The sequence below is a fragment of the Pleurodeles waltl genome, chromosome 2_2, assembly GCF_031143425.1.
Source record: "Pleurodeles waltl isolate 20211129_DDA chromosome 2_2, aPleWal1.hap1.20221129, whole genome shotgun sequence".
NCBI classification, from domain to species: Eukaryota; Metazoa; Chordata; class Amphibia; order Caudata; family Salamandridae; genus Pleurodeles; species Pleurodeles waltl.
Genome location: NC_090439.1, coordinates 246,750,308 through 246,775,663, shown reverse-complemented (window position 1 = coordinate 246,775,663; position 25,356 = coordinate 246,750,308). Strand labels below are relative to the sequence as shown.

At 47.4% G+C, this 25,356-nt stretch overlaps 1 protein-coding gene across 1 annotated transcript in view; it reads right to left on the bottom strand.

Annotated features, from left to right (window-relative positions):
• Window positions 1-7,399: 7,399 nt before the first annotated feature.
• The window catches only part of NSUN2 (NOP2/Sun RNA methyltransferase 2), a 480,899-nt gene continuing 462,942 nt past the window's right edge, over window positions 7,400-25,356 (bottom strand). The window contains exon 19 of the mRNA XM_069219708.1: window positions 7,400-8,011. Within this exon, the coding sequence (XP_069075809.1) occupies window positions 7,651-8,011 (361 nt within the window). The 3' untranslated portion in view covers window positions 7,400-7,650. The remainder of the gene's footprint in view (window positions 8,012-25,356) is intronic.

The following is a 25,356-nucleotide window of genomic DNA, read 5'->3' as shown; positions in this document are numbered from 1 at the left end:
ACAGCAATCAGATTATAGTTTCAGTCATTTGTGGGGGGGATACCAATGGGGGGTGGTGTATTTTGTGTAGAGACAAGTGAAGAATCAGACTCTCCATCAGAGGAGATGTGTGGGCCACCGTCCATGTGCAGTGGGCCACCGTCCAGGTCCGATGGGCCAGCCTCTGACCCGTTGTTTGCCGCAGCTCAGAGAGCCAGTCTACAGTCTTTAATTATTTGTTCTGGTGCTAGGGCTTCAAGAGAGGGTGACCACAGGGGCCTTGGGCAGGTGTCCCTCTGAGAATGACCCTAGCACTTCTGGTGTGGTCTGGGTGGTTTCGTTGCTAGTTGTTAATCTGTCGCAGGTAAGTGTCCGAGTGGGCATCTATCAGGCTCCACACATCCTTGGGCTCTGTAAAGAAGTGGTATTCTACTTGATGCAGGATTTAAAGTCTGGCTGGGAAAAGCATTACGTTTTGGACCCCTATCTGTCTTAGGCGTTTCTTGACCGCTGAGAAGGTAGTGCCTTGACGCTGGACCTTCGGGGTATAATGGGGAAGAGCATTATGCGCTTGTCCTCCAAACGCAAGGGGACGTGTAGTCTGGCCGTGCGCAGAATGTCATCCTTGTCACAATAATGTAGGAGTTTAGCCAGCATTGGTTGAGGCAGTGCTCCCAGCGGAGGCTGGCGTGCTGTGATGCAGTGGGCCCTTTCCAGGGAGAAGATGGCGGTGAGGTCAGAGTCCAGGACGAAGGAGCGGAATCAAGTGTCCAGGAATTGTAGGGGGTCATTCCCTTCCAGCCAAGATGCAGACATTACTTCTAGGGGATAAGCCCTCAGCACCATCTGCTTGTTCCTCCAGAAAAATTGACTCATTCTTTTAAGTCACGGAGAGCCTGTTGGCTGTCTAGAGTTTGGGGATGCAGCACTGCCAATGTCTTCTTGCACTCAGTCACGCTATCAGCAAGCTTCTGAAGATCATTCCTGAGGAAGCTCAATTCGGCAACCAAAGATCCCAGGGCAGTCTGTATTGATTTCGGAGAACTTTCAATGGGTGCTAGGACTTGATTCAGTTTATCCGGTGGTGGCTCTAGGAGTTCTCCAGTTGAGTCCTGCAGAGGAGTTTCAGGTAGAGTAGAGGGTGGATTTGGTGGGGACAGTGTGGTCATAGTAGGTTTTACTCAGCCCATGGTCAAATTAGTCCTTTGAGAGTCTTAGGATCAATAACGTGGTTGGGGCAGAGGGTGGGGGAGGAGTGATGCCCCTTGTGTCCATGCGCTGAAGGATATGTAATCAATTAGGCTGCCTGTGGCTAGGACAAGCAATCAAAGGGGGCAACAATAAGTGGGGAGGTTGGCAACAGAAAGGATGCCCAAGATCTGATGCAGCGAGGAAGCTGTGCAGGCCGCAGGATCTCCCTCACTCCTGTATAATTCAGTACCTGTATGAGGTGGGGACATGCTTAGATCCCCGAGGCAGGTGTGCCAGTTGCAGCAGGAACTGGCTTGGTGTCTCATATCGGGGGGCACAAAGCAATGTAAGGGGCACCCCGTGCCCCCAATAACAGGGGACAGAAAGTGAGCTGCTGAAGCGCAGCCACCTCCGACATGATTAAAGACAGATGGAGAAGCTGATGCAGCGTAGAAGGGAAGCCATGATGGTCTCTGAGCCTCCCCCACAGCCAGGGAGCTGGGAGCCCTGAAAGGGACGGCCCCAGACAGTCACCCAGAAGTCTCCAAGAGAGCACCACAATGTCTCAGAGATTCGCTCCAGGCGCAAGACCGCACAGTAGCAGTGGCGCGCACAGAACAAGCCTATCCGCACCCAGGCCACCACACACCTGACAGCTAAAACAGAAGGTGGAGCAGAGGTATAATCCTGATCCAGACACCGAAGGCCCTGCTGATCCAGACACCGAAGGCCCTGCAGCTGGTTACTCTCCCCACAATCAGCCCCTAATTAACAAGTGCCTGGAGGCGGTCAAGTCTAGGTGAGTGCAGGGGGCTGCGTTTGGGGTGATTTCCAATGCTCCCCCTCCCCTGGAACCCTGTCATCAGTTTCTGCGGGGGTGGCTTTCCCTGGGGACGCGTTGGTCCAGCGGTAATGAGGAGTTTGATGCAGACCAGTAAACAGGAGGCTGCGCAACCCAAAGCAGAAACACCACACAAAGCGGCAACAGTGTCATGATTTGGACACCGAGGACCCCACTGCAGGTGATACACTGTCCTTTAAGTCGCTGGGGGAGGAGCCATGGAGGTGGATGCAGCTCCCACTGAAGTGCCTTAGAAAGCTGTGGTATCCATCATAAAACAGGCTATGGGATGCGGCGCACAAAACAGTGATCGTCTGTTAGACTGGAAGGGAAGCTGGTCCAACCTTCCTCCTGCTTCTGTAGGTAAAAGTTAGCATGGATGAAAGGCCCAATACATAGATTTAACCCATATTCAGGGTGGATGGCACGGAGAGCTTCTAGAGCACATCTGCCATCTTCATCCTCAGCCACACCTCCGCCATGCATATACTGGATGTAGGAAAGTACTCTTTCTTGGCATGTTTACCCCCATTTTCTGCATGTTGTCAGTGTGTTTGACTATGTCTACTGGGATCCTGCTAACTGGTCACCCCCCCCCATGTAAGTCCCTAGTTTATGGTACCTCGGTACCCAGGGCATTGGGGTTCCAAGGGATCCCTATGGGTTGCAGCAGTTATTCTGCCGCCCATAGGGAGCCCATGCAAAGGGTTCTGCAGGCCTGCCACTGCAGGCTATAGGTGCATGCACCCGTTTCCACTACAGGTCACTAGAAGTCACCCCTATGGTAGACCCTCTCAGCCCAGAGGGAAGGATTCAGGTACCTGTGTGTGAGGTCACCCCTGCACTAGAAGAGGTGCCTCCACAAACTCTAGATCGATTTTCCTGGACTTTGAGTGCCAGACACCATTATACGTGTGTACGGGACATATGTCACTGCCTATGTCCAGCTACATAATGGTAACTCGAAACCTGGGCATGTTTGGTATGAAACATGTCTTAATCATACCCCAATAGTGTTGCAAGTATTGGAAGTATGATTCCATGCACTCTGGGGGCTTCTTAGAGGGCCCCCAGCATTGCTACCACCAGTCTTACAGGGTTTCTGGGCAGCCCAGCTGCTGCAATCTCTCAGACAGGTTTCTGCCCTCCTGCTGCTTTGAAACAAAGGATTCCCTTTGGGAGAGGGAGGTAACACCATTTCCCTTTGGAAATAGGTAGACTGGCTTAGGAGGGGTAGCCTCTCCAAGACACTGGTTTGCTTTGAAGCACACATTGGATGCCCTCTGTGCATAAACCAGCCCACACAGGTTCAGGGCCCCCAGTCTTGCTCAGGCGCAAAACTGGACAATGGATGGGGAGTGACCACTCTCCTGTCCATCACCACCCCAGCGGTATTGCTCAGAGCTCCTCCAGAGGGTCTCTGCAGGAAAGTAGCCTCTTTCTAGCATGGTTACCCCCACATTTGGCCTGTTTGTGAGTGTGTGTCAGTGTTTTTTTTATTTTATTTTTTACTGTATCACTGGGATACTGCTAGCCAGGAACCCAGTGCTCATAGATAAAAACCTATATGTCAGTGTGTTTTGCCTGTCTCACTGGGATCCTGCTAGCCAGGAACCCAGTGCTCATAGTTTGTGGCCTAATGTGTATGCCTGTGTAGTGCCTAACTGTGTCACTGAGGCTCTGGTAATCAGAACCTCCGTGCTTATGCTTTCTGCTTTTAAATTTGTCACTGTAGGCCAGTGACTTCATTTACCAATTTCAATTGGGATACTGGACACCCCCCAATAAGTCCCTAGTATATGGTACCTAGGTACCCAGGTCATTGTGGTTCCAAGAGATCCACATGGGCTGCAGCATTTCTTTTGCCACCCATAGGGAGCTCAGACAAACCCTTACACAGGACTGCCACTGCAGCCAGCCTGAAATAGTGCACACACTATTTCACAGCCATTTTCACTGCACTTAAGCCACTTATATGTCCAACCTTCACTTGCTGAAGGTTAGGTGCAATGTTAGTAAGTGTGAGGGCACCCTTGCACTAGCAAAGGTGCCCCCCACATAGTTCAGGGCCATTTCACCGGACTTTGTGAGTGCAGGCACGCCATTACACGTGTGCACTACAAATAGGTCAATACCTCTATTTGTAGCTTCACAATGGTAACTCCGAATACCGCCATGTCTAAGATCATGGAATTGTGCCCCTATTCCAAATCTGGTATTGGGGAGCCAATTCCATGCATCCTGGAGGCTCCACCATGGACCCCCAGTACTGCCAAACCAGCTTTGACGCTTGCACTGCAGCTACAGCTGCTGCCATCTCACAGACAGGGTTCTGCCATCCTGGGGTGTGGACAATCCAGTACCAGCAAAGCAGAACAAAGCATTTCCTCTGAGAGCAGGGTGTTACACCCTCTCCCTTTGGAAATAGGTGTTACAGGCTTGGGAGGGGTAGCCTCCTCCAGCCTCTGGAAATGCTTTGAAGGGCACAGGTGGTTCCCTGCTTGTATAAACCAGTCTACACCGGTTTATGGACCCCTTCTCCCCTGCTCTGGCGGGAAACTGGACAAAGGAAAGGGGGGTGGGGGGTGACCACTCCCCTGTCCATCACCACCCCAGGGGTGGTGCCCAGAGCTCCTCCAGTGTCCCAGACTTCAGCCATCTTGCTTTGCACGTTGTGGGGGCACTCTGGAGGGCTCTGAGTGGCCAGTGCCAGCAGGAGACATCAGAGACCCCTCCTGACAGGTCCATACCAGATATGGTAGCCGATCCCCCTCTCAGGGATATTTAGGGTCTCGCCTCTTTCAGGAACCCTCTGCAACAACTTCAGACTCTTCTGACCTCGGATCAACCGCATCCTGCTCCAAGAAACGCTGTAACTGCAACAAAGTGTCTACAAGAGACACTTTTCTTCAGCAACTGCAACAGTTTCCACAGTGTACACGCTCTGGGGACTCCCTGTCATCATCCTGCACCAGAAGAACCAAAGTAATCTCCCGTGGAGTGATGGAGTAACTCCCCTGCTCCAAGCAGGCACCTTCCAAGGCGACGACCAGTACCCTGGGACTCCTCTCACGGCGACGAGCGTGCTCCTACGGACACAGAGGGTGGCCATCATCAACAGACTGTCTTGAGGTCCTGCGGACACAATTTGGAGGAGGTAAGACCTTGCCTTCCCCGAGAACGACGCTACTCCTGTGTATTCTGTCTTCTTCGCCTCCTGAGGCCTCTGTGCAGTCTTTGAAAAATTCCTTCGCGCACAGCCTGGCCCAGGTCCCCAGCACTCCACCCTGCGAGGCTCAACTCGCTGAGTTGTTCTTCAGCGGCATGGGACCTTCTTTTGTTGTCCTGCATCAACTGTGTTTTGCACCTCCTTTGTCTAATTTTGGTGTCTGGTGTATATATTGTGTATAATACTTACCTTTAGAAGGAGTATTGTCTGTAAGATATTTTTGGTACTGTGTCACCCAAATAAATACCTTTATTTTTGGTAACACTGAGTATTGTCTTTATTTGTGTATAAGTACTGTGTAACTAACTATAAGTGGTATTGATTGAGCTTTGCATTTCTCCTAGTTCAGCCTAAGCTGCTCTGCTATAGCTACCTCTATCAGCCTAAGCTGCTAGAACACTACTACATTCACTAACAAGGGATAACTGGACCTGTTCTAAGGTGTAAGTACCTAAGGTACCCACTACAAACCAGGCCAGCCTCCTACAGTCTCTCACCTGCATCAGCACCTACAGCAACGACGACCGGCTGCGTGGATCCCCTCTCCTGCTGAGCTACCTGGATCCTGCATTGCGGTTGGTGGTATGGAGTGGTCCTCTTGGTCCTCTCTACGACCTGTCTAACTTGGGTGGAGGTAAGCCTTTGCCTTCCCACGCAGGACAGTACCCCTGTGCACTGCGTCTCTTGCAGCTGCCAAGGCTTTAAGGCATCTCCTCCAAGTGATCTTCAGGCGATGTGCAGCTCCAGCCCCCAGCACTCCTTCCTGTGAATCACAACCCTCTGAATGGTTCTCCTACAGCATGCAATCCTCTCTTGTAGTGCTGTGTGGGCTCCTTCCTGCACCTTCTGTACCCTCGTCCTGTGGACGGTGCCTGGACTTCCGTGGGTTCACTTCATCGATGAGGGCCCCCTGTGACTCTCCCTCCTGAGTTTAGTCCTCCTGCACCTTGCTAGTCCCCGGCAGCTCCACTTACCTCCAACTGCAAAGATAGCCTTTGCCAAGACTTGTTGGTGGAATCCGGACAAGCAACCCAGTCTGCAATCTTCTACCCGGTGTGGGACATCACCTGCATCCTTCAGGAACTCGACTGTCTTCAGGGGGTGCAGTGCTGATCCTACTGTGTTCACCGGTGACCAACTCCTGCATCTTCAGTGTGGTGGCTAGGGGCTCCTGCCCCCACTGGACTCTGTTGTGCTTTCTGGATTTGGTCCCCTCTCTCCACAGGTCTTCCTTCACCGGAATCCACTGCCGGGGTCTTGCAGTCTCTTCTGGGTCTTGCATTTCTTCTCTTTTCTTCTTTGTGGGTGGTTTAGGCAAAATCCAGTGATTTACTCATGCATCCTGGTCGCTGGGTGGTACTGTGTTACTTACCTTTGGTGTTTTCTGGTACTCCCAGTTCCCATCTACCCATTTTACTTAGGTTGAGCTCCTGTGTTCGCATTCCATTGTTTAGTATATGGTTTGTGCTCCCCCTAGGGTCACTATTAGCTATTGCTATCTGCACTATTTTCTAACCTTTTGCATTCCTGTTTCTGATTACTACTGTATGGATATATTTAGTGTATTACTCACCTCCTAGTGGTGGGTTTCCCTTCTAGTATTCTGTGGTATTGTGTACCAAAAATAAAATGCCTTTATTTTCGTACAACTGATTGTTTTCTTTCATGTGTGTAAGTTCTGTGTGACTACAGTGGTATTGCATGAGCTTTGCATGTATCCTAGATAAGCCTTGGCTGCTATCCACAGCTACCTCTAGAGAGCCTGGCTTCTAAACACCACCTACACTTCACTAAAAGGGGATACCTGGACCTGATATAAAGTTGAAGTACAATTGATACCCACCACACACCAGGCCAGCTTCCTACACTGGATGTGAGGTGGAAGGATACACTGAAAAAAGAAACCACATTATGTGAGACAAGTAGCCAGCTTGAGCCAAGAAGTGTTTCACAAAGTTTCAAGTCAATAACTAAAAGAGGATGGTTAATAAAATCCAGTAACTGAAAGGAACAGATTCAAAATCCCATTGTATGTATATTTGCAAACAACAGTTCTGGTTAGACAGTTGTGAAGTCAAAAAGAGACCTACGAAGCATGAGAATGAAACAATGTCTCTCATAATCACCATACAGTAAAAATGTCACTACAAAAACAAGAAAATATTTTTCTTTTTATTCTGGTTAAAAGAAAATTCAAAGAGTAAACTTAAGCTTCCCATCTCAAATGATAAAAAAAAACAAATATTAAAAGGCATGTAATCGTAATGTGCAAATACCAGTTCTTAAAGAAAAGTAATCCTTTAAAAAATAATAATAAAGGTATTTACATAAAATATGATAGTCACCATTTAATCAAGTTAACATTGGCTGATACAGCCACTACTTAGAACATACACTTTAAAATATTCCATTAGTCATCATCTTTCATCTCGGAAACCAAATTATTTTCAACTTCATAAAGCTGATCCCTTTTAGGTTTATTCTCCGCATTAAGGTCACCCTCCTCTGCGTCTCGGCATGGTTTTGTCTCAATCTCCATTTCACTTGTCTCATTTTTACACTCTGAATCCACTTCTTGCTCATCTACGTTTTCTGAGCAGCTTTTATTGTCCCCAGCACCGCTTCTGACATCCTCTCTCTTCTCCCGAAATACATCCACTCCCATCATCCGCAGGTAGTGGAGTCTCTCATTCTTTGGCACAAACGAACGGATTGACGTCTTGCCCCTCCAGCCGCACAGAACAATGGCACACTGAAGTGTATCTGCCAATCTAAACATTCCACAAATAAAAAATAAAAGGTTAATGCAGAAATGTGTCAAATTTGTGTTAACAAGATACCTTGGCATTATGTGTGGCTCGCAATTTTGTATGCTTAGCTTAAAGATCAAGTTACCTACCTTCGGTAATGCTTTGTTTGAGAGAGACTGTATCTAGCTGCAGATTCCTTACCTTACAATTATCCCAGGTGTCAGACTGGATCCGGAAGAATTTTCGGGAGCAGAACCCCTGCGCTCCAATGGGTGGCGTTCAGCTCCATGTGCACAGTCAGTTTCGTCCGCGCCGGAAGTGACATCTACCGAACCTAAATAGGTGCCACCAAGGTGGGCTGACATCAGTTTCTTTTCACAACTTTCCACGCCAAAAGCACAGAGCCATGAAGAATACTTACCACTGGTGGGGATAACTAGGGCCCTGAAAGGGATATAGCCCTATCACTAGAAATTTGTTCGCAGAGCAGGGAGGATGGGTGGACCGATAAGGAATCTGCAGCAAAGTATAGTCTCTACCAGATAAGGCATTACCAAAGGTTACTAACTTGTTCACCTGAGAGAGACTTCTATCTGCAGCTTCCTTTCCTAAGAATAGATACCCAAGCATACCAGGTGGGTCTGCGGACCAGTTTCAGATGAGGAAGTCCCGCAGGACTAAATGGGCAAAATGCCCATCACAACAGACCTGACTGTCGAGGTAGTAATGTTTAGTAAATATGTGCACGTTGCTGATTGGCAGATATCCAGGACTGGAACTCCACGTAATAATGCAGTGGTCACAGTTTTAGCTCCGGCAGTATGAATGTGCAAGCCCTCAGTGGGTTTCTTCTTGGCCAATGTATTGCAAATTTTAATGCAGAGCACGGCCCATATGGGGATGGTTCTTTTTTTTGCACAGCACAACATTTTTTTAGCTCCGACATAGCCTATGAAGAGTTGATCGCCCACCTGGACTTCCTGTGTGCGGCCAAGTTAGAAACACTTGTTTGGGGACCAGACAATGGAGATGCTCCTCATGCTTAGAAGGGTGAGGGGGGAGCATAAAAGGCAGACAAGGAGATGGACTGACCTACATGAAAGAGCTTGACCACCTTTGAAAGAATGGTATTTCATATGCAAAGAAACACTTTGTCCGGATGGATGGATAAATAGGGGGGCTTAGATAAGGCATGTAACTCAATACCTCGTCAGGCAGATGTTATAGCTATGAGGAAAGCGGTCTTGATGGTGAGTAATCGCAAGGGACAATTGTGAAGTGGCTCACAGGGAGTGCACGCTGAGAACTTAAGCACTAGATTCAATTCCCACTGAGAATGATGAAAGGGGAAGGGGGAAAAAGATGAACTAAACCTTTCAAGAATCTATGGACAATAGGAGATATGAAAAGAGAGCTAATCTGAGGAATGCAGAGATGGCAGAAAGATAACCTTCAAAAGTGCCCAGAGCAGAGCCCTTCTGGGCAAGGGAGAGAAAACAGGGCTGGGACCAAGTCAGTTGTCGTCTCCGTCTTCTCTGTGGGGCTTTCAGGTCAGCAGTCCTTTCTTCAGGTTGCAGGAATCTGATTTCCTGGGTTCAGGGTCGCCCCTAAATACAGAATTTAGGGTGTGTGTTTAGGTCCGGGGGCAGAAGCCAATGGCTACTGTTCTTGAGTGTGGCTACACCCTCTTTGTGCCTCCTCCCTGTGGGGGGGGGGGGGGGGGGGGGGGGGGCATCCCTATTTCTATTGGAGGGAATCCTCCAAAACAAGATAGAGGATTTCCTAAGGCAGGGGTCACCTCGGCTCAGGACACCTTAGGGGCTGTCCTGACTGGGGGGTGACGACTCCTTGTTTTTCTCATTATCTTCTGCTAGGTGTTACGGTTCCTGCAGAGGGGAGGTGTTAAGCACCTCCACCCATGGCTTTGTTTCTGGCCTCAGAAAGCACAAAGGCTCTCACCCCAGGGGGTCAGAAACTCGTCTCAGTGGCAGGCTGGCACAGACCAGTCAGTCCTGCACTGAAGGATTGGGTAAAATACAGGGGGCATCTCTAAGATGCCCTGTGTGTGTGTTTTTTTAAAAAAATAAATCCAGCACTGGCATCAGTGTGGGTTTATTATTCTGAGAAGTTTGATAGCAAACTTCCCAGTATTCAGTGTAGCCGTTATGGAGCTGTGGAGTTCACTTTGACAAACTCGCAGACCATATACTTAATATGGCCACCCTGTACTTACAATGTCTAAGAATGGACTTCGACACTGTAGGGGCATTTTGCTCATGCAGCTATGCCCTCACCTGTGGGATAGTGCACCCTGCCTTAGGGTTGTAAGGCCTACTGGAGGGGTGACTTACCTATGCCACAGGCAGTATTTTGCGTGCATGGCATTCTGACGGCCATGTCGACTTTGCCTATTTCTCCCCACCAACACACACAATCTGCAATGGCAGTGTGCATGTGTTAGGTGAGGGGTCCCTTAGGGACCTTCCCTGGTCACAAAGCCGTTGGTACCAAGGGTACCTTTTACAAGCAACTTAGCGGTGTGCCAGGGATGTGCCAATTTTGAAACAAAATAAATTTTTAGTGAAAAAACACTGGTGCTGGGGCCTGGTTAGCAGAGTCCCAGCACACTTCTTAGTCAAGTCAGCATCAGGCAAAAAGTGGGGGCTAACTGCAACAGGGAGCCATTTTTCTACACCCCCATTCCAGAAGAGACGCATCTGAAACCACTGTGAGATCTGGTTGGGGAAGGGAGAGGGGTCTGCATTTGACCCACCAGCGGTTTATCATCACTGCAGATCTTTCTCTGTTCCCTCTGGGATCTGGACCACGTTAGAGAGATTCACCGGATACTGTGCTCATTGGAACTTTAAGTCCCAGTGCAGAGCCACATATGCCAACATGCATTTGTCACCAGCAGGAGGCCATAAATCCCGGCAGTCTCAGAGTCTGTCTCACTGAAATCCAGTATAGAGGCTGAAAATCAGTATCATAGCCAGAATATCCTGGACTCGCAGCTCAGGAGGATAAGCCTGAAGCTGTACAGTGTTCAGAACAGTTCTGATAAAAGAAACCACCTGACAGGGAGTCAGGTTTGACTTTGGCACTTTTATAGTGAGCATCAGCGAATGCAGGAGGCTTGTTGTAGTCTAGAGGTGGGAGGAGACAGCCTTTGGCGAGTCCGCCCTCAACCACCAGTCGTCGAGATAGGAGGAGACTGACACACCTGATCTCCGCAGATGAGCAGCACCCCTTGGTGAACAGCCAAGGGGTGCTGGTCAGGCCAAAAGAGAGCAGAGCAAAACTAAAATGCTTGTGGCCGACTGTGAACCGCAGATAAGGTCTGTGGGTAGGGAGGATGGGAATATGAAAATATGCATCCTGCAAGTCCAACGCTACCATCAGTCTCCTGGGTCAAAGGCAGACAAAACCTGAGACAAGGTTAATATTTTGAATTTCTCCTTCTTGAGGAAATAGTTAAGGGGCTACAGGTCCAGGATAAGACAAAGGAGTCCTTCTTTGGCACCATAAAGTAGCGAAAATAGCAACCACAACCTATTTCTCGCAGTCGGGACCATCACTATGGCTCCCTTCACCAGTAGAGGCTCAACTTCCTGGCGGAGTAGAGAAAGATGATCCTCAGTCAGCTTGTGGTATTGGGGGGAGGTAGGGATGGGGGGGTGGGGGAGGAGTAGTAGTAGTTCAGAAGGGCAAGAGTAGCCCTTTCGGACCAACTGCAAAATCCACGTGTCCGATGCTATGGGCAGCAATCGGGCCAGTTGATGGTGGATTCTGCCACCATCTGAGTGCCCATGATATTACTGGGGCAGATTAAAACAGTTCGGAGGCTGCAGCAGCGGGTGGGGTGGTGGACTGACCTGACCTCTGGCTGCCGGATCTACGTGGCTTGTGTATAGAGTGCCCTCAGCCGTACATGGACAGGGGGAGCATGTGTGGCAAGGTGGCTGGGCGGGAACTGGCATAGTGGGTAGCCACTTCCGTAGTCACAAAAGGGGCGAAAAGTAGATGGAGGATGGCATGAGGCAGAAGGCAACCCCAAGGATAGGGCAGTAGCCCAGCTGTCCTTAAATCTCTCTAGAGAAGAGTCCGCTTTATCTCCGAAGAAATGGAAGCCATCAAAGGGCATGCCCATCAAAGAAGATGGGACTTCCCCTGAAAAGCCCTAAGAACGTAGCCAGGCGTGATGCCTAAGGGCCACAATCGACGAAACTGCACTGCCTAGCGATCTGGTCATGTCCACATTGAAGTGTGACCTTTGCTGCATTTCTCCAATCTGCCACTTCTTGCTTGGGAGAGCACAGCCCTGGCTTCCTGCAGGACCATAGGCAACAGTACCCCACAAAGCATGGGAGTAGAAGCCCAATAGGCATACGGTGTTCATATAACGCAATGCCAGGCTGGTGGAAAAAAATATTTTCTTCCCAAGTGTCTCCAGCCTCTTGGAGTCCCTATCCAGGGAAGCGGTAGAGAACGTGCTACGGATGACATGGGAGGTGGAAGCGTGCACCACCAAACTCTCAGGGGAGGGGTGTTGAATGAGGAAACACAGGTCCCCCGGAGCGGGGCGGTGGCGAAGGGTGATTGTTCGGTTTACAGGAGCCCCTCTGAGGGGTTTGGACCAGGTATCTAAGAGGACATCTATGAGGTCATCGTTAAAATGGAGAAGTTCAGATGGGGAGACTCCCGGCTGAAGCACCTTTGCAAGACAGCCTTGACTGCCACTGAGGGCAACTGAAGTTTGAGGACCTCTTCAGTCCTATGCACTATCACAAAAGGCGCTCCCTGTTCCGTAGCCAAGGTAGGAGAAAGCATGCCAACATGTAGGGAAGTATCCAGACAACTGGCCTCACCCAGTTGCTCACACAAGTCCATGTCATGTTTATAAGGCTGAAATTCTAAAGGGTCCAGTAAATCCTCCCATTCCTCCCCTAGCCTATAGGAATAGGGCTAAGGATCCAATCTGGGAGGCAAGGCTCCTGATGGCACTGGATAAGGCACTGAGCGATGTCCCTCTGGCTTTGTATTGGATTCGGGGATCAAATTGGGGATTTTGCTACCAGCATTAGGACCGGAGCCAGGGAGGGTTGACGTGGTATGATGGTGTTGCTACGGATCCAGAAGTGGATTCATGGGGCCCTCACTGGTACAGGAGCCACTGGATCGGAACAAGCAGCGGCCCTTGACGACCCCGCAGGCTCAAAGTAGTGCCGGGGGCTGGGCCGGTCAAACATGGGGTATATGGCATGATAACATTCTTTTACTTGGGCAGCAGTTGATCCGGCTTCTGGAAATTCAGAGAAGCGTGGATTCACCCATGCGCAGGCTCAACCACAAAGTGAGGCCTAGAATGCGGACGCTCCTGTGTCTCGTCAGTTGAAGGACGCAGGGAAGTCGAAGCACACTTTGACTTCTTCTTGTGTTTCAACTTACCAGAGTGTCCCAAAGATTTTGAATGGGATGACAACCTCAGACTCTGCGACCTCTCCCGGGACCTTCCTCTCAACCGGTGCTGAGTTGCATGATGGGCCGCCATGAGGTTGAGGGAGCGGTTCTTCAAAAGCCTTTGGGTTCATTAATGCGGCAGTCAGAGCACAACTTCGGGTCATGCTCAAGGCACCACGAGCAAACATGGTGCTGGTCCGTCACAAACATTGGCTGGTGACAGACGCCGCAGGGCTCGAAGTCAGCCTTCCTAGATGACATCCTACTACACCATTAGGTAAACCTCAAAAAAGGCTTTGAAAAATCTTTTTAAAAAGCTCAGTTAAAAAATACTGAAGGGGTAGCTCTTCCCAGTTTGGTGGTGTCTGGAGCAAAAAGAACTGACGTCAGTGCACCTATAAAGGTGTTGCGGATGTCACTTCCTGAGTGGATGCCGCCACATGCAGAGCCAGACGACAACACCCACTGGCACCCAGGTGTACTGCTCACAAAAAATCTTCTAGATCCAGCCTGGAACCTGGGATAATTCTAGGGTGAGGAATAGGTAGCTAGAAGGTTCTATCAGTCTACGCTTCACATATTTTCAGTCACTTTCTCTGTCATTGACGGAACCCCGCATACACAGACAAATATAACCTATACTTTTTGCCTATGTAACTAAACTAATCTATACCGCAAGCTGTGATATAACGGTTGATTATTTTAAAGTAAGAAGAAATAGAAACCGTGTAAGTATTTAATTTTTCTCAAACGACTTCTCTTTAGCATAATATTTTTTTGAACAAAATGAACAAGTTTCTTACCTTCAGTAACGCCTTCTCTAGTAGAGCCGATCTAGCCACAAATTGCCTATTTTAGAATAATCTCCAGACATCAGACAGGATCTGGAAGATTTGCGAACAGTACCACTGCGCGTCGGTAGATGGCAACGTTGGGCTGCACTTCCATGCTTTAAATTATGTGCCTGGTACCTATATAAGGGCCACCTCGGCACCCTGACGTCAGTTACTTTCATCAGCAATAAAGTATTGGTAAACCCATATATCTTGTTAATTTATCCACATCTTCAAATCAGAATTTTCTTTGAAATGATCATATCCTGTCAAAACAGTAGATCCAATGAAGTTAACTGTACGGTGCAAGTAATTCCGACAGTCGTAAATTCTACTTAGCAGAAAGTATATAACAATCAGTCTGGCCTCCTGTCACCATTTGAGAATTACTAGACAAAGGCGGCAGATGACTGCTGCTGTTAATCCTTGCCTAGAATACCATGTGCACTTGTTATTCTAGAGCCTAACTTCTTGAAAGGACTAAACAACTGCTTAGGGTTTTGGTCATGGATTCACTTGACTGAGGTTCTTCATTCTTGTTGATCCACCAGTCCTGAGGGTCAGATGCATGTTTTGGTGGGGGTTGGCTGGAGTGACAACAGCAAGAGCGACATTAGGATCAACTTGAAGAAAAATATTTGTGAAAAGTAGTACTTCTTAATAAATTCACTGAGTGGGTTCTTAGTAATCACAGAAGTTGTCAGACGCCTTTCCTGGTTTTCCTTTGCTGTCTAATCTATAATAAAGCTGCCTAGATTATCTGTTGTGGAAGATAACCATTTAGCCATCTAATACTGGAGCCTGCTTTCCATTTAGTCTCATTTTCAGCACCTCTTATAATGTGGCAGATACAAATGTTTTAGCTGTTATCTAGTATTTGTCTTAGAGAGCATTCTCTGTAACTTATCTTGAAACCTCAGTCGCTGGTGAAAACTGTGTTGTGTATAGCAGTTAAAAATAGCTAATCTCTTCCCTATTTATACTGGGAACAGAACAAAATGTCAATAAGGATAAGGACTGTGTTCTTCACAATGGGAGTCTGATTTTCAAGGCTCGAGGGTGCAGTGATGGTCTTATCAATGTAGGAGTTCCCTATCTCATTTGAGTGACTTGACTTCCATTGCATTGTCAACTGTGATTTCTGGCAGACTGCCCTGAACGATATGTACTTTCTCATGGCACCACAACTCCCTTACCAGATTCTGGGAGTCAGTGTGCGGTCTCTTGAAGGTTGTGGCTTTGGAAGACAGTTTGTGTTTCACTTTTGCCCCTACCATGTTTGAGAAATTACAAGAAGTATCATAATCTGTGTGTCTCCAATATATGAATAGTCCTGGAGAAGGACGATTTGCAATGTCGCATTAAGTATGTACTGTTCAAAACCAAATGCGTCAAGCTTATGCCCCCTATGAAATATGACCCACTTTTAGGCCCCTGGGGTTCCCCAGCTCAACTACTTACCTCAGATTCCTCAGGGCCCAGAAATCAGTTAGCAAACTAGAGATCTTAGCGCATCTTAGCACTCAGAGTTGTGGTAGTGGGAAACCGGCAGGGCACGAGCATATCGGTATCTTCGTTTTGGTTCCATTGCAGGAGAACTGCTGTTGCTCCCCACTCCGAGCCGTCTCAGAGACACGTTTGTTTTCCTCTGTTTTTGTCGGAAAAACTTTGAGGGCACGTGCTAGCACCTCACTCCCTTAGATTGGAATAGAGGGGACACATGGGGCACTGTAGATTTGAAATTTCTTCTTTCTGCAGAGGAGCAATAATCTAAGGAGTCCTCAAAGCTCCTTGGAGTGCAAGGACAAAGCAAGGTCATCCCAAGTTCAGGGCAGAGCAATAAGCTCAGTGGGCACTAGGATGTCACCATCAAGGGAAGCAGGTCACGTTCAATGCATATAACAACCCATGCCATGTACCAAAAACCAAAATGCAACCATATTTCTGCAATATTTTTCTCAGTGCTGGCCCTTATTTAACTTGTACCCAGAGTAGGCATGGGTGACAGATAGCAGGAGCCTTCCAAGAGCACAAGCTCTGTTTACTGACAACTGTGTTTGCTGCCAAATTCCTCTGCCAGAGGCACCTTCTTCTAGGGGTGCATTTCTCCTTTCAGTTGATCATCAGTAAAAAAAAACAAAAAAAACAATCACTGGCAAAGCCAATACGTTGTGCCTTATCAGTATGCCAGTGCTTTTTGCTGAAGCTGGTGAGCATCGGCAATAAGCAAAACTACTGAATAGTACTGTTAAAAAAACAAAAATGTGCAGCAGATTGAAGTGCGTAAATGCATCATCATACTGCGCATCACAGTCATCCTGTGGTAGCTTTTTTTTTTTTTTAAATTTAGCATACAAAGAAGAAGCAGTAAATTAAAGTATTTTAAAAAGTGTGCACAAATGCATGATTAATAAGAGAAGCCTGGCAGCAAAGTGCAGTTGTCAGGACCTTCAAACAAGAAAAAATTAAATCTGGTGATGAGAGGCAAGGGTTGATGGAGCAAGCAGGGGTAAGAATAGGCAAACACCGCAGGAGTGGGAAAGGGAGAAAAATCACAGAAGAGCTTGGAGGTGTGGGTAACTACACGAAGAGTGCCGGGGGAGGAGAGTTTGTGCAGGAGGAAGCAGCACCTGATGAAGAAAGAAAGAAAATACAGGTACGCCAAGGACAACTTAAAGAAAAAGAAAATGGTAGTTCCCTGACGCAGAGTCATGGAAAAATACAAGTCATCCAATCAAAGGGATGTTAAAGGAGTAATGCCTCAGGAGAGGGACAACCACAAGAAGAGGAAGGAACGGCAATGAATAAGAAGCAACAAAATAAGATTGACAAGAAAATCAACCAACGGTAAGCAAAGGGCTAACTCAAAGCTCACTCTTAAAACTGGTATCATATACAATAGTTCAACAACAAAGCTTAAAGCAGCCTATAGGTGAGAACCAAAAATATTGAAAGATGCTTCATGTGTAGAGTCGGACAGTCCATTCAGTTTCTGGCTTAATATAGACCTCTAGCGTACTATTCCTCCAGTGGCTAGCTGACTAATAAAATAATTGGTATTTAAGTGGAGGTTGGCAATTTATCCAGCCACTGTATAAAACAGAGATTTACTATTTGGCTGGACATCAAGTATGATGTAGATTTGTGTTTACCGGGCCGCAGGACTAATCAATCAATCTTGATTTATAATTTGCAGCTAATCTCCCAATAGGGTATCCAGGCTCTTTCAGATCCTGGAGGCTTATTTGAACAGCCAGGTCTTCAGGGACATTTGGAATTCCTGTAGTGTAGAATTGAGGTGATGGTCTGAAGTTGAGGAGGGGCTGTTCCATGTCTTAGCTGCGATGTGGAGAAACAGTGGCTTCCACTTCTGCTTCGGTAGATGTGGGAAGTACAGGCAAGTGAGAGGGAATGTAGTCTTCTCAACATTTGGTGGACGTTCAGGTGGTGGTTATTGTAGGCAGATCCTTGATTGTGTAGAGCTTTGTGTGGACTGGGCAGCAGCTTGAATTGGCATCTCTTATGCATGAGGAGCCAGTGGAGTTACTTGAGGTGGAGTGTGATGTGGGTTCATCAGGGAAGGCTGAGTGTGATTCTGGCAGCAGTGTTTTGTATGGTCGGAAGTCTCTGTCGGAGGTATACGGCAATTCCTATTTAGAGGGCGTTGCCGTAGTTCAGTTTGCTGGTGATGAGGGCCTGGGTCACTGGGCGTCTCATGTGTAGGGGTAGCCACTTGAAAATATTACGGAGCATGCACAGACTGAGGAAGCAGGTGGAGGAGACAGCGTTGATCTGTGATTTTAGGGTGAGCTTGTTGTCAATGATGATTTTGAGGATTCTCATTTGGTCGGAGAGAGTGGATGAGGATCCCAGAAATGATGACCACCATGACTCGTTGCATGTGTTGCTGGTGTTGCCTAAGATTAGTACATCTGTCTTGTCTGTGTTCAGCTGAAGGCAAGTTATTCATCCAGTCTGCAATTCTTGTCATGAGTGCATCCCCTTGGATGTTGAGGTGGTGGAGTCTTTTGATGAGCATGTGGTTTTATACGGTTTTGATGGCTACTGAGGGGTCGAGGAGGCTCACAGTTGCTGTTTTCCCTTGGTCGAAGAGAGTTCGGATGTCGTCGGTGGCTGCGATCAGGGCTGTCTTGGTGGTGTGGTTGCTGTGGAAGCTGGATTGGGAGGCATCAAGTAGCTGGTTCTGCTCCAAGTGTCAAGAGTAGCTTGTTGATGATCTTTTCCAGGACCTTTGCAGGGAATGGGAACTGCTGGAGTTTGCAGGAGTTAGTGGAGTTTTTTTTTTTTTTTTAATATCAGTCTGACTTCAGCGTGTTTCCAGGCATCTGGAAATAGTGCTGTAGTGATAGAGGTGTTGAGAAGGGTGGCGAGTTCCTGAGGGATCCAGTGGTTTCCAAGGCTGAAGATGTAGTGCTGGCATGGGTCTGTGGGAGCTCCCAAGTGGATGGGTTTCATGGTGGAGGTGATGTCCTGGGGGACAGGAAGTTCCAGTGGTCAGTCTGTGGTTCGTATTGGTTGCAGTGATGGCGGATCTGTCGAGAAAGACCGAAGGTGTGGGTTGGGTTTTAAAGTTTCTGCATATGGTTGCAATTTTGTCGGGGAAGACGTCAGTGAAGTTGTTGCAGAGCTCCTTTGAGGGTGTGATGGTTTTCGCTGGCAGCCAGATTGAAGAATTCCCTAATGAAGTTCCTTGATGCTTTTACTGAAGGTTTTGATGCATGCAGCGAGGGGGCTGTCATCTTTGCTGCCCTCAGCAGGTGGTGGTAGAGACTGAGGGAAGATCCTGAAGGCTACCCTGTCGAAGGTGTCCTTGCTGGTGTGCCATCTCCTCTCCAGCTGTATGCTGCCTCGTTTTGCTGTTCTGAGTTCTTGGGTGTACCAGCTCGCCTTTTTGAGGCTTGTCTCTGGATGTTGCTCTTGATGGGGGACTAAAACACTTTACACATGTTTTCACGTGCTAAGTGTAAGTATGCCTGTGAGGAATACATTACATGAAGGATGTAGTCCTGTGCAGTGTGTGCTGGGTGTATGTATGCCTGCGAGAAATACAGTACATGAAGGGTTAAGTGTTGTGCTGAGAGCACATAGTGAGTGTGTGTGTTTGCAAATAACACACCCTGGTACAATACAGAGAACAGGCACATAGACAATGGACATGCTGAATGCATGTGTGTCTGTAAGGGTAAAATGCATGGATGTAACAGTACTGAAGAGTATATGTGTTGTGAAAGTATGAGTGCAAGTGTGCCTGCAATGGTACATTACTTGGAGGACCCTGGGTTTAATTTTGGGAAGCCCAAGCCTGCTGGTATAGACACGAGGAATCGAGGAATCCCTGCAGAAAGATTTGTGCATTGCTGCATTCCTGTAAGCAGGGTGGTACACACACTGGAGGAAGGGAGAAAGATTCCCCCTTTACACTTCGAAAGGTTGCTCTTTGGTTCATTGATAGATCACAAGGAAGGGGCCTGGGCACATTCCAGGAAGAAGAATGGGCTGATAAGAAAATCATAAACAGTGGTCATGGAGACCAGGATTAACCTTTTGATGCACATATCACTGTGCCTGACATCCAGGTGTGAAACTCTATTCACTCCCATGGCCGGTGTTGTGGGACAATCAGCTTCAGAGTCTACCCTGCTGTAAGGGTCAGACATTCAAGAGGAAGTCTGCACTTCAAAAGAGACCAAACCCCAATAAGACTCAGCCTAGAAATCACATTTGGTGTCTGGAAAACTATGAAGGGGGAGACCCCAACATTGTCATCTCCTAAGCAGCTGGGTGTGCTGTGTGTGTCCTGCAAAACTTCTACCTGTGACCAGGACTGGTGACGGAGGCCTACAAGTCTCACTGTTGGGTGAGGGGCCATAAGCCAGAGAAACCAAGACTATCTGTCCTGGAGCACCAGCGACTGCTTGCCAAGAGGAAGAGGAAAGCATTGGAGGGAGCGCAGTCCAGTGGGGAACCCTAGCAAGAGGACTCCCTGAGCGAGGTAACTACTGTGCCCGATTAGGCTGCTGCCCATGTGCAGGAGTGATCCGGTGACCCACGTATGCCAGGAGAAGGCTGCCGTGGACTGAGCAGTGCATTAAGCGCTGCGCAGGAAGTGCCAAACACGTATTGCCTTTCTACAGTGACTATGTAAGCCAGAAGGGGCCACTGCGGAAGTTAATGTTGCTAGTGCATTGAGGCCAGTGTCTACCATATCAGCATCCCATGGTGGATTTGGCCCTTTCTGCATGGTCATCCTCAGACTTTTTGGCTTCACCTTCCCGTTTTGGAACTTGTTTTTGTTGGATTTTAGGATTCTGTGCACTTTACCGCTGCTAACTTGTACTAAAGTGATGGTGCTCTCCCCTTAACACCTGGTAGAATTGACTTTTACTTATTTGGCATATTTAATATACTTGTAAGTCCCTAGTAAATGGCACTACCTGTGCCCAGGGCCTGTAAATGAAATGCTACTAGTGGGCCTGCAGCACTGATTGTGTCACTCACTTAAGTAGCCCTTTACAAAGGCCCTTAGGTCTGCCCCTTCAGCCTTTGTATGCAGTTTTGAACTGCCATTTTGACCTGGCAAAATAAATATTTTTCCAAGATAAAACCTCCCTTTTATATACGTACAAGTCCCCTAGGGAAGGCCCTGGTCAGCCCAGAAGGCAGGGTGCAGTGTGTTGAAAAAGTTGGACTTGCAAGTTTTGGTTTTACATGTTGTGGTAGTGAAAAACTCAAATTCGTTGCTCAATAAATGCAAGGCCTACCACTCTCAAAGGATAACATTGGAGTTTCGTTATTACATTTCATAAGCTGTAACTTCAAAATTTTTAACAAGGAACCAGTTTGTCTTTGATGTCTTTGTAATTGTAATAAAAAATCCTCTCTTATGGTGAAGTCGGTTTTGAAACTGCAATTTTGAATAAGCCATGTTTATAAAGTTGGCATTTTCCTGCCATTTAGTGCCTGCAGCCTGCCTCTGTTCATATGACTGGGTGAAGCAGACAGCTGTCCTTTATGTAGGTCTCCAAGACAGCCACACACAATAAAGAGCTTAGGTGTGCCTGGATGGGCTATCACTGGCAGGATGGGAGGGCAAAACTGGGCACAGCCCTACTTACACTTGAATAGGCTGTATCCTGTCTCCACAAAAAGGTCTGCTTCCCCCTGTAGTTAGTCCAGAGTCAGGGCAGGAAACCTGTGCACTTCAAAGGGAAACCTCTATAAGCGCCTTTCACTTAAAAGGAAGCATGTGGTATACATATTGGACCTCAGACACCAACTCTTCAGTATACTCTGGGCCTGTGGACACTCTGCTAGGAAAAGGACTTTTGTGCAGCTGAAAAGTAGTCACAGTGCTGCCCTGCTGGACTACTGCTTTACTGCCCTCCTGCCTAAATTAGAGGAATATGACCTGCACCTGAATCCAGGACTTCCAGAATGACCCTAAGGGTTAGTCTGCTTGCCTCCTGTTCAGAGACACAGGGAAAAAACTGTCTCCAACTATCGGAATCAGCATCAAGATGGATTAAGCCCCTGATCCCCAACTGGTACCCTTCAGGTCCTGGATGCTTCATGTGGCCTCAGTAGAGCTTAATTGAAGTTGCCGGACTCTTAACAAAAGCAAACTGGTTTGTTGGTGCCAAAACCTAGTCTTTCGCACTGCCTGCCAATGCAAAATCACTGCAACTTGATCTTTTGCTCCCTTGATACCCCAGGTTACAATCCTACTAGCACAATGGCTCACCTTGTTAACAGGCATGTGATTAATTGATTCACTATGTGCCTCCCACTGTCTTTTAGACAAGCCATATACCCCCCCCCCAAATAGGTTAGTGAAATGTGATCCCTACACACTAGTTTTGACGGTTTAGCGGAGCTTAGCCCCACTTTTTTGTTATCTTTTCACACTCATGGCTTGGGGACTTCTCCCACTTTCCCCCTATATGTTGACAGACATCCTACATTGGTGGACTCACTTTGCACAGATGGAATTCCATATGAATTTACTAAAGTTATGATGTCTATGTCAAATGAAAATGTAATGCTGTACTGATGGTATACAAGTTTACTTAACCCCTTCGCTGCCATACCTTTTCCCCCTCAGGTGGCAGGCCTTTTTTTTGGCTATTTGGGGCAGTTCGGGCTTAGGCCCTCATAACTTTTTGTCCGCATAGGCTACCCACGCCTATGCGTCCTTTTTTCCCCCAACATCCTAGGGATTCTAGAGGTACCTAGACTTTGTGGGTTCCCCTGAAGGAGACCAAGAAATTAGCCAAAATACAGTGAACATTTCGTTTTTTTCAAAAGAATGGGGAAAAAAGGGCTGAGGACGAAGGCTTGTGGTTTTTTACCTGAAAAGGGCATCAACAAAGGGTTTGCGGTGCTAAAATCACCATCTTCCCAGCTTTCAGGAACAGGCAAGACTTGAATCAGAAAACCCAATTTTTCAACAGAATTTTGGCATTTTCCTGGGACATACCCCATTTTTACTATTTTTTGTTCTTTCAGCCTCTTTCCAGTCAGTGACAGAAATGGGTGTGAAACCAATGCTGGATCACAGAAAGCTAAACAATTCTGAAAAGTAGAAAGAATTATGAATTCAGCAAGGGGTAATTTTGTGTAGATCCTACAAGGTTATATAATAACAGCTGACAAAGAAATATTGAAATTGAGCTGAAAAAAAAAAAAAAAAAAACAGCCACTTTTCTCCATGTTTTACTCTAACTTTTTTCTGCCATTTCAGATATTTGAAAGCAATATACCGTTACGTCTGCTGGACACTTCTGGTTGCAGGGATATATAGGGCTTGTAGGTTCATCAAGCACCCTAGGTACCCAGAACCAATAAATGAGCTGCACCTTACAGTGGGTTTTCATTCTATACCGGGTATACAGCAATTCATTTGCTGAAATATAAAGAGTGAAAAATAGGTATGAAGAAAACCTTTGTATTTCCAAAATGGGCACAAGATAAGGTGTTGAGAAGCAGTTATTTGCACATCTCTGAATTCCGGGGTGCCCATACTAGTATGTGAACCTCAGGGCATTTCTCAAATAGACGTCTTTTTTACACACTGTCTTACATTTGGAAGGAAAAAATATAGAGAAAGACAAGGGGCAATAACACTTGTTTTTGCTATTCTAGTCTAGGGGGGAACCTGCGTTTTTGGTTCTGGGCTCAGCAGCCATATAGGGAAACCTACCAAACCCAAACATTTTTGAAAACTAGACACCAGAGGGAATCCAGGGAGGGGAGACTTGTGTGGATCCCCCAATGTTTTCTTACCCAGTATCCTCAGCAAACCTCAAATTTAGCTAAAAAAAAAAAAAAATTCCCACGTTTTTGTGTGGGATCACAGCACCGGGACAAATTTCCTACACCCAAAGTTCCCCGGTAAAAAGGATACCTCACTTGTTTAGGGGGGCCAAGTGCCTGAGACAGGGAAGAGCCAAAAACATGTCAAAATTGAGGGTGAACCAAAACGGGTCACAAAGGGAAGTTTGAAAAAAAATATATATATATTTTAGGCTGACAAGTGCAGCAGAAGTTTTATCGGTATAGATGAGAATGCTGGGTGGTAGGAATTTTGTGGATTCCTGCAGATTCCGGAAGGTTTCATCACACAAATGTGGGAAAAATGTGTGATTTTCAGTAAAGTTGGAGATTGGCAGGGCATTGTGGGTAAGAAAATGGTGCGGGTGCATGTGAAGCACACCACACTGGACTCACCCAGATGTGTAGTTTTCAGATGTGTCTAGGTCTTGTGGATTTTTCAACATGGCAGCGTCCCAAAGTCCAAAAAGTGCAACCCTCACCATTCCAAGTGGGACGATTTTGAGAGTTAGCCAAGCTCTCATGGCCCAAATGTAAAACCAAAACCCGAAATAATCAAATGTCCTCTTGCTTGCTGTGGGATAAGATGTTTTAGTGTGCGGGGGAGAGCTGAAAGACTGTTACCCCCTTCAGTTGGGGTGGGGGCATAATAACGCCCATACTGGTTAGCAGTCACCACCACTTTATTTTTTATTTTTTTATTTTATTCCCTGGCATCTAGTAGACTTTCTGCCCGGGGTGTGGATAGGGGATAATTGCCCCATCTGCCCACTGGTGGGCAGAAGAACTTTGCCTCATTTGAGGTGGGGGTATGGCCATCGCAATCAGGTAACAGAAATGCTTGCAGAGACATTAAAGGAAAGGCCTTTCCTTTCATGATCTGCCTTCTCCCTCCTCATGAGCCGAAGAGAAATGCTGAGCATTTCTCTTCAGCATTGCGCTGCCAGCACGATGGGAGGTGACCTCTGATGAGGTCAGCAAGCGATTGTGTGCTGACGTCCTTGTGTGTGTGTGTGTGTGTGTGTGTGTGGGGGGGGGGGGGGGGGAAAGAAGTCAGGGGTGTAAGGGGAAGCGATTCCCCTTCCACCCCCGACCCTTGGCCCACAGGGGGAGCGCTAGCACATCCAAGGTAGGCCGAGTGCAGGACGAGCTGGTCTCGTCCCCGTAACACGGGAACTGTGTGTGAGGACGAGACCAGCTCGCCCCAGGCACCCTACGGGTTAAATAGTAATAAAAATATGTTATTAATAAAAACATTTTTGTAAAAAAAAAATTGAGCTACAGTATTGCCCACTTACGGGGAGAACCATTGCGCAGCTCCAGCACGACTGCCGGCACAGAACAAAAGGATCTTCACTCTACAGCGACAACCATCCGCAACGCCCTGCCTGCTTTTCGCACTGCAGACAACCTTCTGCAACGCTTCCCCGCTCTTCATGGTCCCTTCCATTGCAAACGGAACTATCTGCACTCAGATATTCATTTATCAATGGGGCTAATCTGGCCCCTCTATCCGACTTGCGCTCCATTGCGGTTTGCATGAGCGTGAGACTTTGTCCAGGTCCGATGTGAACAGATAACCACAGCTGGCACATTTTGGATCTATTTTTAATTAAATCTTTAAAACTGCATATCTCCGGTGTAGGAAAATGCCACTGTTGGTATGGTCATCCCCTCTCCCCCTTTTGCCTAGTGTTGATGCCAGCTTTGATTGGAAGTGTG